The following is a 14,332-nucleotide window of genomic DNA, read 5'->3' as shown; positions in this document are numbered from 1 at the left end:
CTCTCTCAAAGCAAATAAATAAACTAAAAAAAAAAAAAAAGATCTAAAGCATAAAAGCTATCCAGCCTCTATAAACTGGGCATATATTAACTATAATTACACCTGAAAGCATACTGAAGACAGCATTCCTGATTTTCAAAGTGCACTTGAGAAACTGAACAAGAAGACCATGGGAGAAGGGAAGGGGGAATCGATAGTTACAAACAGAGAGGAAGGGAGGCAAACCACAAGAGACTCTTAAATACAGAGAACAAACTGAGGGTAGTGGGGGGAAGGAGTGGTGGACACAGAGGGAAAATGGGTGATGGGCATTGAGGAGGGTACTTGCTAGGATGAGCACTGGGTGTTGTATGTAAGCAATGAACCACAGGAATCTACCCCAAAACCAAGAGCACATTGCACACACTGTATGTTAGCCAAATTGACAATAAATTATATTTAAAAAAAATGAAAAGCAATAAATTATCCCAAAATATAAACAAACAATCAAATAAATAGATAAATAAGTTTAATGACCATTATGGAAGCCCCGTATTTTTGTGGAAAACAGAAAAATAACTAGCCAGCCAGCTTTTCCATGGCTAATACTTTTATTTCAATCCAAGACTCACAAATGGGCTCTTATTTCCTTTTTCCCTCTCTGAATGGACCTTTGGGCGTAAGTCCCATATCCCTGAGGCTGCAACTGGTGTCCCTCCTAGTGGACCAGCCCTTCTGGAAGAGCCAAGAAAGTTTCAAAAATGTCTTACTTGTTACAACACCAATAAGAGTTGTGATGGCCAGATCCTGGAACAGAAACTGGTAATTTGAAAGGCTGTTTGTCTCCTGAAAAGAAAAAGGAAAGCAGGTCAAAAATGTTGTGACCCTCTGGATGAAGTCTGACATCAGTTGCATTCATTTTTGTTCCTGCAACATGGGATTTTACAAGAAGAAGGTGTGGCCAGGGTCCTGTTTGTGTTGGTAGAAGTACCAAAGATAAGGCTGTGAAACCCCCTCCAACCAGGAGGCCACCTTTGTGTGCTTTCTAGGCTGGGTCCTTTGTACATCAACATCCTCCTGTTGAGGGAGATGTCTTACTCTACTAGATCCATCTCTGATCTCTTTTCTACCTGCTAGCAGAAAGTCAGGGTTTGGTCTGGAACAACAGGACAGTGAGTTCCCAGTAGTAACAAGAGACAAATGTGTGGTGATCTTACCCAAATTTTACCAGTGGAAAAAGAATAATTGAACCCACTATTTGCAGTCTTGGGTGTTATTAGCAAGTCCTGATAAGGCATCCTTGATATTCTTGGGGAAAAAAAGGTTAAGATCTTACTGATTTCAAGTAACTTGCTTCCTTGCCCCCCTTTTAGTGGAAAGGAGATCAAGATGACCCAAGTTCAACTCTAGTTTGTAGCATGAGTTGTTGGGATTCCAAAATAGGACCAAATTTCTGTGCACAGCCTCTCCTTCTCCATCTCATTCATTGTGAGCGGGAAAAGACATAAGCAATCTGAAAATAACAAAACTGAAACCTTCAGCCCAGAAGCAAGAGGGCAGGACATAGAGATGAATCTAACGAATCATCAGTAGGCTGCTTATACTCGCTCATGAGAGTCGATTGCAAAGTTTTCAGGGATTATTTTTTTGAACTGGCTGTTAAACACAGCCATTATAGAACCTGAAATTATACAAATCTACCATTAAATACATTATGCTAAAACAAAGCTAATAAATACCCCCAATCCAGCACTTCCTAATCCTTTTCCTACATTGTGCTGTTATCTATGTTCTTTAAGATATTTACAAGTCTTCTAACTCTGGGGTGCAAGTACTACATAATGACATGCCATGTGCACATCTCTTCCCAACTCCATGCTCAGTGACGTCAGGCAGGCAGCTCGAAACCAGCCATGGTGGGCATATTTACACCACGGAAATCAGCAAACATGAATAACCAGGGCTTGCTGTCCCAGGGAGAGCGGCTCTGAAACATTTACCAGCTCCCCAGTCCCAGATCATCTCGCTACTGAATGGTACGCTCGGGTAGAGTCACACTGGAACAGAGAAGATGGAGACCTCGTCCAAGCAGCCAGAAGCAACCGCGAGAAAGTGCTATGCCTTGATCTTCAGCTACTACTACACACAAAATGTCTCTGTCAGAGAGTCAGAGAATTGACACCTTCAGCTTCTCCTGTGTGCATCTATTTCTGATTTACTTTCACCACAAAGGTAGTTTCAGAGGGGCCCTTGGTCCTCCAAGCTCCCCCACGTGCACTCTTCCTCAAGAGGCATGCAGGTTGGGAGGATGCAACTCCTTGTTTCAGTTCTAACCAGGAGCTCGGGTCACCAGTCATACCCAGTAGAGCAGCAGAACACCAACATACTGGATCATGCTGTACAGAGCCATGTACTTGAACATGCAAAATGAGGTAACGAGAGCGGCACGTCCTTCCCTGTGTAAGCAAAGAAAGGACAGAGTAAGGAGATGGAAAGAAAGGTCAGTGCCTCTGCTGTTCAGCTGAGCTTAGGAGAAACACTCCAAAGCCTGATTATTCAACAGTTTGTCTGACAGACTGGATAGCCTCGAGCCAGAGCGAGCTGTGTCCTGTCAGTATGCTAAACGACTAGACTTTCAGGAAAGACCAATTCCCGGCCCAGCCCCCCAGCCTTGGTCCAGTTCGAGAGCCCAGAGTGCATGGTAGCCTCGTGCTCTCTGTGGGCATCATGTCAGAGCGGAGTCAGAGGACCTGGGGATGCGTCCTAGAGCTCGTACCTACTCACAAGTGTAATTTGGAAGGTCATTTCCTTCTGTCAGTCACAGTTTCTTCATCTGTAAACTAAGGAATTTAAATAAGATTGCAGGCTTGGGGGCTATTTTCATGAAGGTGTTTCATTTCATTCAAATCATTTGGCCATCCCCGCTTTTTCTAAAACTGCACTGAAACAGTGTCTATGCTCAAATACATCATATATCGAATTTAAATAGACTGAAAACAACGAACGTGTTTGTTTCCGTTACTGTTGGTGGACTTGGAGTAAATGGTATATATTTAAAGCATAAAATAGATTATTTATGAGATGCCACTTTTATCACTTTCATTGGAAAGAAACGAGTTTAAATTTGCTTCTGGTCATAATGTTTTCCTGGGATTCCAAAGCCTGATTTCAGAGTGGGCTTTTCCCTGTACTGGGGCTCAGCTGCTGTCATTTGCTCTACCAGAAGGTAGTTTCTCGTCATCTCTCACCTCCTTAGAAAGGGTTTTCGCATGCCACACACCTGCAGCAGCCAATTCCACCCCCCCCAGCCACCTTCTTACTTTTCCCATTACCCTTGATTTATCTGTGTATGTGTTTATTGCCTGACTTCTCCACCAGAATAAAGCTTTATGAGGTCAAGGAATGTGTGATTTACTTGCTTCTGGGTCTCCAGGGTCTCCACCAGTTCCTGGCACTAAGTGCCTGCTCTATAAATATTTGTCAAATACACACATAAATTTTTAAAAATTTGGGAGGAGCCAGCAAAATCATCATTTTAATATGGTGGGAATAGTATGACATTTGTAGAGAAAACATTTAAATACCATCAGTTCTAACATAATTTCTAATCCTATATGGCTGTGTGAGCTTGGGAACCTCAGTTAAGTTCTCTAAACCTCCATTTCTTTATTTGTAAAAGGAAATAGTGACCACTCCGACATCTCCAGGCTGTTTGGAAGTATAAGATAATGGGTATTAAAGCACTTCACAAGCTGTAAATACATGCTAGTTATAATCACCCAAAGCAGCCACAGTGCTAACCATTTCTATCATCCCAATAAAATACAGCAGAAGTACATCTTCTGGGAGGTACAGATAAAGCACCAAGGGAGATTTTAGTAGAAGCAGCAAAGATGAGTTAATATTTTGAAAACTGGGGATGGGAAGGATATTCCAAAGAAGCATAAAGAGGCAAGAGGAAAAGAGGGCAATCGGGGAAAGGAAAGTTTGTCTCTACCCCCCATTATAAAGCACCTATGGAGATATATGTAAAAATAACAATAATAAGATCAACACTTTCAAAGCAGTTACAAGTTCCAGATTCCAGGGGTGCCTGGGTGACTCAGTGGGTTAAGCATCTGACTCTTGATTTAAGCTCAGGTCATGATCTCACAGTTTGTGAGTTCAAGCCATGAGTCAGGCTCCGTTTTGCTCATGGAGGCTGCTTGGGATTCTCTCTCTCCCCCTCTCTCTGCCCCTCTCCTACTTCTGCCCCCTCCCCTGCTCATGCTCTCTCTCTCTCTCTCTCTCTCTCAAAATAAATAAACAAACTTTAAAATTAAAAAAAAAGTTCCAGATTCCAATTTTCTAAAGATAACCTATTGAGTGGTTTTCATTATGCCACTACTCTCCCACAGTTATTATTTTTTTTTTTAATTTTTTTTACATTTATTTATTTTTGGTAGACAGAGAGAGACAGAACACAAGTGAGAGAGGGGCAGAGAGAGAGGGAGACACAGAATGCGAAGCAGGCTCCAGGTTCTGAGCTGTCAGCCCAGAGCCCGATGCGGGGCTCGAACTCATAGATCGCGAGATCATGACCTGAGCCCAAGTCAGACGCCCAACTGACTGAGCCACCCAGGCGCCCCTCCCACAGTTATTTTTAACTGCTGGTAAGTCACTCAGGAGTAGAATGGCTGACTGCATTGTCCTGCAAAGCACCCACCCCACCCAGGGACACAAAATTTCCGTTGTTTCCCTGGCCGAACAATGGGATCTGAACTTAAAAGTCAAGAGAGATTAAAACAGTGCTGGTGGAAAGCATCTACTTACTTGATAAGGTGAGGTACACACTCAATGTTTGGAGTTTTAGAAGTGAAAGGTGAGGCCACAGATGCCTCCTGTTCTGATAAAGAGATGCCCACGTGAGCCATTTTCAAAGCCTGAAAGCAAAGAGTCAGCTTACTCTGCTTGCACACTCACAGATGTCTCCCCTGAGGCCACACAGGAAAAGCTTGTCAAGCTAGCTACAGGATGGCCCGTGGACCCAAGCACGAGCCAGGAGGGGACCAGAATTTGTTCTGCCTATTGCATAACAAAGAGACGACACTGGGACATCTGGCCAAAGAAGTCAGTATACTGATCACTGAGTCATTGGGCGGCCTTGGTCAAAACCCTCCCAAACCCTTCCACGTCAGTTCTTCCATCAAGAAGAATGGAGATAAGTGTATCCCAGGGATATTATGTCTAAAGGACTCCAGGCAAGTGCAATTAAGTGTAAGTCCTGGTGTGTCCTGGTGTGATTATGGCCCCACACACCGGCAGCTACTTACCCCGCAGTCATTGGCTCCATCACCGCACATACCTACAAAGTAACTAAAAGGGAGCCATGTCAATTGTAGGGGAAATCAAAGCAATTTTAACTGCTCATTTCTCTAATTAAAAAAAATAATAAAATGAACTTCGTTACTTAGGGGACACTCTGATTCTTTATTTTAAGGGAGTTTTCTGAAGGGTCCAGTTTGACTAAAAGTAAAGTGTGACTCTACAGCTCCCCGACGGATTAGGAAACCCAGCACACCATCCTGACTCCAAGCATTTCAGGGAGACTCTGTACTTCACTGCTTAGAAAGCAGCTTTGTTGGCTGTAAAATGGGACGTTCACAATTATATGACATAACACCATGGCACAGTGGAGAGGGCACCAGATTTGAAGCCAGATCTAGATCTTTGACCTGATCACTTGACCATTTTGGCCATTATTTTTCTCTCCTACAAAGTGTTGTGAGTATTCAGTGAGATGCTGTAGGGAAAAGTGTCTTCTGATTTCTAAAACAATAAACGAAAATTACTTGGTGCTGTAAATAGTAACAGGGCAGGAAATTTGCCATTTTAGCAGTCACTCAACTAACAAATGCCCAGACTTTGAAGAAAGAAAATATATTCCTGCGTCAGGATCGCTCTTTGAGGGTGAGTGCATCCTGCTGGCTTTAATTCTTGACAAAGATTATGGATAGTGTGCTTTTTAAGGTAGGAGTGCTCTGACAGTATTTATAGGATTTGCTGTACTTGCCTTCCACACTGTCCTATGAAGGCAACTAGTTTACTATCTAGGTTTTCAACCAAGTTAAGAAGACAGGACTTTCTGAATCAAGAAGCTTGCCTAGTGACTAAATCAGGGGGGATGAAGTGGGAGTGAAAAAGATTAGGAGTCATGTCTATATGGTCCAGCACCAGAAATGAAGAAAACTTACAGGACTCCATGGGTTCTGTTAACAGGAAATAAAGGGTCTCAAATGATGGGCACTTTATTTGAACTGCCTATTCTCTAATGCAGATCCTTTGTGTTAAAAGAGAAGTATTATTCTGATTCAGGACAGAGAAGATACTTTGCCATATAAATATTTCAGTATTTTTAAGGTTATGTGAATCCCTTGCCATACGAATCTCCTTATGTCACAGCTGTGATGATAATGTATAATGTCTAAATTGTCATTGTACCTTCAGGAGCTGAACTCAAACTATCCTTCCAGGTTCATTTCTCACCACACACTTTCACGTCCCATATGTTCTAGTCCAGTGGTTCTCAACTCTGGGTGCAAAATTGACCCATTTGAGGAGCGTTGAAAAAACACTGATGTCCAAGCCCCACATGAACAACTGAATTAGAATATCTGGACAGTGGGGTCCTGGGACTGTTATTTTTTCAAAGCTCCCAGGGTGACTGTCATAGGCAGTTAGGTTCAGAACCACTGCCTTAGGGGACTTCTTGTACCTCTTACTCTCTCCCTGACTGTCATGCTCCAGGCACTTCATACCACCTGAATTGGTAAAGAACCTACTCCAGTTTCTGAAATTCTTCCACCAGACTGGATTTCTGCCCAGGAGACATTCTTGCAAAGATTGTTCCATTTATCAGTATCTGTAAGGAACCCAAGAGAAACTTTATATCACGTCAGTTGGTCATACATGAGATAATTGATAATACTTAGAAGGCTGACTGGAAAATAACATCCATGAATGGCAAAACACAATTTGTTTCCAAGAAGTCTTTTTTATTTTTTATTTTTTATTTTTAAGACATTGAGACCTTGGTCATCAAGTAAGCGACCAAGGAGACCAAAAATCAGTCAAGATGACTGCTTAATAAAAATATTGGATGAAAATGATGACCTTCAGATATTTAGCTGAACTGCCATCAAGAAAGTGGTCAAAAATTCCTGAGCTTAATGGAATCTTGAACCAGTAGAGTATGAGAAATTGCAAGATATCGAGAGGTCAGCATCCTAGGGAAAGGAAAGGAGGCAACAGCTTCTCAGAAAATTGTTCAGAACGAGCAGGAAAAACAGCCTCATGATGAAATAGTGACAATTAGTGGTCTTTGATTTAACCATGCCATCTGGGCTTGACCAATTGTGGAGCTCAGCTGATATCCCAAGTCTAATTTTGGCTATGGAACATTGGTGGTTTGGAGATATAATAAATGTATACCAGCTCCATCCACCTGAGCTTTATTCTACAGAGTCTGAATTCTTCTGTTAGATCTCTGTGCTCCTTGCTGTTCTTGAAAGTAACTCAGCTTAGTCTTTAATCTTTTTGTCTTAAACAGTGCCTAAGATGATAAGCAATTGAATACAAATAATTTATCTTTGGATTACACTAGACACAATCTTTCTCTAGTTTGTCCACCTGTTATGTATATAACTTACCTGCCCCTGCTATGGGTTTATTCTTCATCAGAAAATTGTTATCTTTGACCCTTTCTTGTGTAGACTCTCTATCAAAAACCTAACAGAATTCCTTTCTTGGGCTGCTTTCCTCTATAATTGATGGATTTCCCCTTCACCGTTAGACCCCTCACCATGGCAGTATGAAGACAGCCACCCAAAAGCAATCCTTATGACTTGAGAAGCTCCTAATACTTTATTTCTCTAGATGGTGAGAAATGGGCTAATCAAATTTACTAATTTTAAACCTATCTAGAAATGAGACAACAAAATGTTTTTGCCCCTTTATGACACATTCAATAGGTATTTCTTACCTACTTAAAAGTTTGAAATTACTTAAGAACATGCTCTGTAAGTGACTTCATTGGCATCTTTACTGGGAGACTGATAACCCTCTTAGAACTTACCTTTGGGAGTAGGCTACTGAAATGTTGACTTATAACCTGAAAGGATTTTCCACTTAAGGCAAAATGGTAACTTCCCTCTCTGCCATGATCAGAGACTTCTTCCTTGATATTAATGTAATTATCCTGCAAAAGCAAAACACAAGTTATTTTAGACACTTGATAGAGTGGTAAAGGACCACAAGTATATCAGAGAGAGGCAGTGACGACTGGCCTCTCTCTTTAAGAGAGACTGGGGTCTCTCTTTAAGAGTCACACTCCAGCACCAATTCCTCAGAGAAACACTTTGTCTTTGCTGGATCAATCTTTGCACATCACAGCCTCTAGTGAATAGGAGAATAACACTCATGTCCTGTTCTCATCCTGATTTGATCTTGGTGAGTCCCAGAGAAGAGCACATTTCACAAAATTCAAGCGTAAAATACAAAGCACTACAGCTTAACAAATCTCTCCCTGAAGTGAGAAATTACCATTTTTTTTTCTTACAGAATTAATATTGTTCCACAAGGACACAATAGAGATAGGATACTGAATGATTGGGAATACATGGATAAAACTTTCTTTTCCCAGCCCAAAGACATAGTCTAATTTTCCAATGTGCACAGCAGTTTCTCTCCCAGGGACTAAATCTCCTTAGGACCCAGTGGGATGGTTAGCAAGCAAAAGGAGGATGAGAAATTAGATTCACAGTCCCCCTTACTACATTTTTTCTCCTATAGGGCCAACATTATTACACTTAAAATAATGGATCCTTTCCAGGACCCACAACGACACTATACATTAAAGCTCAGTAGGAACAGTATGAGAAATGGATGAGTTCTTCGAACTGCATAGGTGTTAGACATTTGGGGAAATTTGTTGACCCTAGGTCACCTCTACATCTCTGCCAGTCAAAGTTGCTCAGAAGTCAACACTATGAGCCAAGTTAGAGAAGTCTGTTTTTAGGTGTACCTGATTGCTGTGTGCAATGGACTTCTCTTCTACTAATTTCCAAGATATAGATGCTGATGAGGACCCAGTGATTTCATTCGCTTCAATCAGAATGACTTGTTGGCTTTCAGAAACCATTCCAGACTTTCTGGCCACTGTTATTGCGGTCTGAAGATTGTCACCTATAAGAAAGGAAGGGTATAGCAAGGTGAGGTTGAAAAGATAGAACCAATTCATGCAGGGCCTGGAAAACTAGGGTAAGGAGTCCAGAATTTATTTTAGGTGTGAAAAGAAATAATTTCTAAGTCTCTCTCATGCTGATTCTCCATGAATCCATGATCCCTTTCGTGATTCTTATTGCTTTTTATCTGGTTACTTCATAACCCACCAGTTTTTCCAGAGAGTGGAAAGAAAAAACAAAAAGGCAAAATTCAAATCTATTTCCATCATTTTTCAGCTTGGTAAACATTTACCAAAACCCTACTGATTTAATATAGTACCAGGTGTTTCCACTTTCAGCCAAATTGGAATAAGACCACTAAAATCTATCTCTCCCACTGATTACAATGGGAAACTATGGGAAAAATACAAAAAGCAACTATCTGAGGACTTTGAAAAGTAAACAAAAGCAGGTAGAATGTGGAAGGGAGTCAAATTTGGAGAAATAATCTACAAGGTGGTGATATTCTTGGTTTTATTTTTTTCTCTCACATGTGTGACCTGAGTGTGAACCCCAGTCCCAGTGCTGTGAAGGATGCTAAATACAACTCCAAAAGAAACTTAGTCTTTCTGACCAGAGAAACTAGAAAAAGAAAAAGCTTAAAGGCTGAAGAACTATGGGGCAGACCCTGGAAAGGAAGACAGCTAGACAACCAGACTAACTTACTGGGTGAACTCAACCCAGAGCTGTGCATGTGCAGAATAAACCCAGGGAAGGAGAGTAGAAGCCTCAAGAATTGAACTATGATAGGAATCACCTCCCATGTCCTATAGTTTTGCTTGCTCAAACAAACAAAAATCACCCTCACCATTCTCCAGGGGATTTTAACAAGATCCGAAATCTCACACTATAATATTTTAAATGTTCAAGAAAGTCAACCTATAAAACACCTGGAAAATGTGGTCAATTCTCAAGAAAAGAAAAGACAATCAACCATTGCTTGTACCAGGATGACCCAGATGCTAGAATTTACCAATGTTCTTAAAGCAGCTGTTATAAGCTTCCTCCATGAGGTAAAGGTTACCACTCTTAAAATAAATGACAAGATAGAAGTTCTTAAGAGAAAAAAAATATATATACTCTATAAATAACCAAATGACTGCTTTAGAATTGAACAATATAATAACTGAAATAAAAAATTCCCTGGATGCTCTCAAAAGCCAAATAGAGGTGACAGGAGAGGGAGGCAGTGAATTTGAAGATAGGTAAGTAGAAATTATACAATCTGAAAAACGGAGAGAAAATTAAAAAAACAAAAGAACAGAGACTGGAGAATGACAACAGTCATGTCATTAGAGTCCAGGAAGGAAAGGAGAAAGGAATCAAAACAGGAAAAAATATTTTGAAGAAATAAAGCAGGTAAGTTCCCAGATACGGTAAAAGATTTAAATTCATAGATTTAAGAAGCCCAGCGAATCCCAGTAAGATAAACTCAATGAGATCCATACCCAGAAACATTACAATCAAACTTCTAAAAACAAAGATAGAAAATACCTTAGAAACGGCAAGAGAAAATAATACATTATATATTAGGGAATGATTACTCAAATTATTACAGATTTGTCATCAAAAAACATGGAGGCAAAATGACAGTGAAATATCTTTGAAGTGCCGAAGAAAGAACTGTGAAGCTTTGAAAGTACCCTTCAGAAAGGAAAGAGAGATAAGACATTCTTAGAGGAAGGGAAACTAAGATAATTTGTTGCTAGCAGACATACTCGGAAATGCTAACAGTTCTTTAGGCTGAAAGGAAAGGACACCAGAGGGAAACTTCTAACATTAGGAATAAAAACATAGCAACAGAAATAATGAAGATCTGGGTAAATATAAAAGTCTATTTTTCTTCCATTTGTGTGTAACTCGTGCCTATTGAAAGTGAAAACCTTAACATGGCATGGTGGGGTTTTCATTGTCATATACGCGACAACCATAACATAAAGGAGAGAAGGCAAAGGACGTTCATGGTTGTAAGCCTTCTTGAAAGGGTAGGTACAGATGTGATTGCTAGAGCAACCACTGAACAATAAATAACATCTGACTGCCTATCCCTAACATGGCTTTCTTCAGGTCTCTACCAAAGTACGTATGAGGAAGCCCAGAAGAGCTAACGGTGGGCAGGAGTTTCTCTACCCTGAGGCCAGAGCCCTGAGAGCGAAGAAGTGTCCACAATGCCTCAGCAGGTCACCAATAGTTGGGCTGCTTTGCAGCACAGGACACTTTTGCCATCCACTACCTGAGAAGTTCCACGCCTGAGCCTCAGTCATCTGACAGAGAATATAACAACCTACTTTAGAAGTCTCAGAAGCTAGAGAGGAAAATATCAGGCAGAACAACCAGAACAACACATGACAGACAAAATAGAGCAGTTGTTGGAGATAGATAAAACCTGCAGTAACTCCGGGAGCCTTGCGGGGCTCAATCTGTTAAGCGTCCGACTTCATCTCAGGTTATGATCTCACCACAGTTTGTGGGTTCAAGCCCTACCTCAGGCTCTGTGCTGATAGCTCAGAGCCTGGAGCCTGCTTCAGATTCTGTGTTTCCCTCTCTCTCTGCCCCTCCCACGCCTGCTCGCACGCTCTCTTTCTCTCTCTTTCAAAAATTAAAGAAAAAAAACATTTCTACACATTAAAGAAAAAAAACTTTGCATTATCTCATTAAAAATAATAAGTGCAGTTAAGAAAACTCAAATGTAGCCCTTCTCCTCTAACGCCCCCCCACCCTTAAAAAAGGTTTTCTAGAGCTATTCCCACCCCAAAACGTGATTTCAGATCTCAACATTAAGAGGTAATTTGAAGGAGATAATGGTCATTTTTGGAACCTGAGTTTATGGTTTGGAAAAACTGGATGCAAAAAAAATCTTAAAACATGGAGGTAAATTATAAAAATGTGAGAATAACAAGAAAAAAGATAAGAGACTGAGAACATAAATCCAGAAAGCCTATCATGTGAATAACAGAAATTCCAGAAGGGAAAAAAGAAGAGACAGAGCAAAGGCCATAATTAAATGAACAATAGAAGAACTTTCCCTGACAGGAAGAAGATAGATTAAAAGTGTTTACTTTTAATTAGTTAATGAAATCAATGGGACAAAAAGACAAACATATAGACATATTCTGGCAGTATTTGTAAACTCCGAAGTTGAAGAAAAGGACAATATACAGAAGAGAATAAATTACCTACAGTGGACTGGCATTGGACTTGTAATAACACCTAGAGATCATTAAGGAAAAAACAGGACTATAACCCCCAAATCCTACACCCAGACAAGACGGCATTCACCTGTCAGAGCCAAGAAAGATACTCCAGGGTATGTAAGAAATTAGAGACCATAACATCCTTCTATCCTATCCAAGGACAAGCCTTGAGAAGAAAAATTTAACCCAGCAAGCAAAGAAACAGAACAGAAATTCCAATATGAGTGAAGAAGTGAAGAAGCGGGGTACAGAGTGATGCGTCCTTATTTCTACCTAAATCTCAATACTAAGGATAGATTATGGAAATGTGTAAAATAAGTGCTAAATAAAGATTTTTGAAACAGACGGGTCATGATGTAAGGGCAATTCTAAGTAGCAAATTAGCTCAGCAATACCTACAAGTTGGATTGAGGGACTAAAAAGGAAGAAGGTAAAAGGGACCCCTAAGTCTCTTGTATTGTGGGGGTAGAATGGGAGGTGGGAGGTACAGAGGAGAAAGTAGAAGTATCCTAGAGCTTCCCACAGTGAAGCTGGATTCAGGGGAAATGGGCTGGGGAATAAGGGCTCTGGTGGGGAAATAGTGTACCTTGGCGACACAACTATCAGAGTTCAATGCACCTGACTGGAAAGCAGGGAAAGAAAGGCACACACTTAAATTTGAACACATGAAGAAATGATCTATTCTCCACTAAGAAGCATTCATTAAGAAATTTCACACACTTTTCTTGCATGATCCTTTCTCACCACTCCCTTGATTTGGGGTTTGAGAGAAGCACAGGGGACAGTTTTTTGTTTTGTTTTTTTGTTTGTTTTGTTTTTGTTTTTGTTTTTGTTTTTGTTTTTACCACCAGAATAATAAATGGGCCTTCAGGGTAGTTTACACACCATGCTGACTAAGCATTTCTCTTCCTACTAACATTTAACAAAAACTGTCATCTGTGCCTGACCCACGTCTTCTTGTCAGTCAGGGGTTATTTCAAATGGCCTTTCTCAGAGAGGACACCACATATAAAGTAGCCAGTTAAGACATCACCCTGTTTTGTTTTATGTACCTCATAACTCTTATTGCCAGCTGCTTGTTTGATCAACTGATTGATTTCCTATCTCATCCCACCTGGATGGAAACTTGGTGAGAGCAGTAATTTTGCCTTTTCTGTTGCAGATCTCCAACACCTAGAATGGTGTCCCACCCACAGTAGGTAGTCAACAGTCTTTGTGAAATGAATGGATCTTGTCTATTTCCACATCAAATTCTTTCTGTTTCCATGTACAACTTTGTTATATACCTGTGATCATTACAGTCCTTATCCGGGCAGAGATGAGCTCTTCCAGAACTGGTTTTGTTTCTTCTTTCAACCGATTCTCCAAGATGAGCAATCCCAGAAATATCAGGTCTGCTTCTACTTTGTCCCTGGAAACATATATATAATTGAACAGAAATAACACAATATGGGGGCGCCCGGGTGGCTCAGTCAAACATCCGACTCTTGACTTTGGCTCAAGTCATTATCTCATGGTTCATGAGATTGAGCCCCACGTTGGGCTCCACACTGATGGCATGGAACCTGCTTGGGATTCTGTCTCTCCCTTTCTGTCACCCTCTCCTCTGCTGGTTCTCTCTTTCTCTCAAAATAAATAAATTTAAAAAAAAGAAATAGCACAATGTGGTCTTTCTTAGGGGAAGCAAAACCAAAGCAAAGGCAAATATGATCCTATCAGAAGTGGTTCCCATTCACCCACTTAAGCACCATTCCTTAAACACTGAATATGTGCCAGTAAATATGCAGAAAGAAGACAGGAAGGGACATGAAGGATACTGAGATATTTTCTCTGACTGAATCAATTGGAAGAGAGAGTATTTACTAAACAAAAGATTTACTTTAACCTTCCTAGAGAATG

The 14,332-nt window shown here is 40.6% G+C and overlaps 1 protein-coding gene across 1 annotated transcript in view; it reads right to left on the bottom strand.

Moving 5' to 3' along the window:
- Positions 1–14,332, bottom strand: part of LOC122230234 (probable cation-transporting ATPase 13A4) — a 77,305-nt gene that overhangs the window by 25,688 nt on the left and 37,285 nt on the right. Inside the window, exons 15-21 of the mRNA XM_042955989.1 lie at positions 13,720–13,844; positions 9,041–9,201; positions 8,093–8,215; positions 6,801–6,880; positions 5,292–5,334; positions 4,792–4,901; positions 2,339–2,435 (exon numbers count right to left, since the gene is read on the bottom strand). Coding sequence (XP_042811923.1) covers positions 2,339–2,435; positions 4,792–4,901; positions 5,292–5,334; positions 6,801–6,880; positions 8,093–8,215; positions 9,041–9,201; positions 13,720–13,844 — 739 coding nt within the window. The remainder of the gene's footprint in view (positions 1–2,338; positions 2,436–4,791; positions 4,902–5,291; positions 5,335–6,800; positions 6,881–8,092; positions 8,216–9,040; positions 9,202–13,719; positions 13,845–14,332) is intronic.

Source organism: Panthera leo, chromosome C2, assembly GCF_018350215.1.
Source record: "Panthera leo isolate Ple1 chromosome C2, P.leo_Ple1_pat1.1, whole genome shotgun sequence".
NCBI classification, from domain to species: domain Eukaryota; kingdom Metazoa; phylum Chordata; class Mammalia; order Carnivora; family Felidae; genus Panthera; species Panthera leo.
The sequence above is the reverse complement of the archived record's forward strand: the minus strand, read 5'-3'. Positions and strand labels throughout refer to the sequence as shown.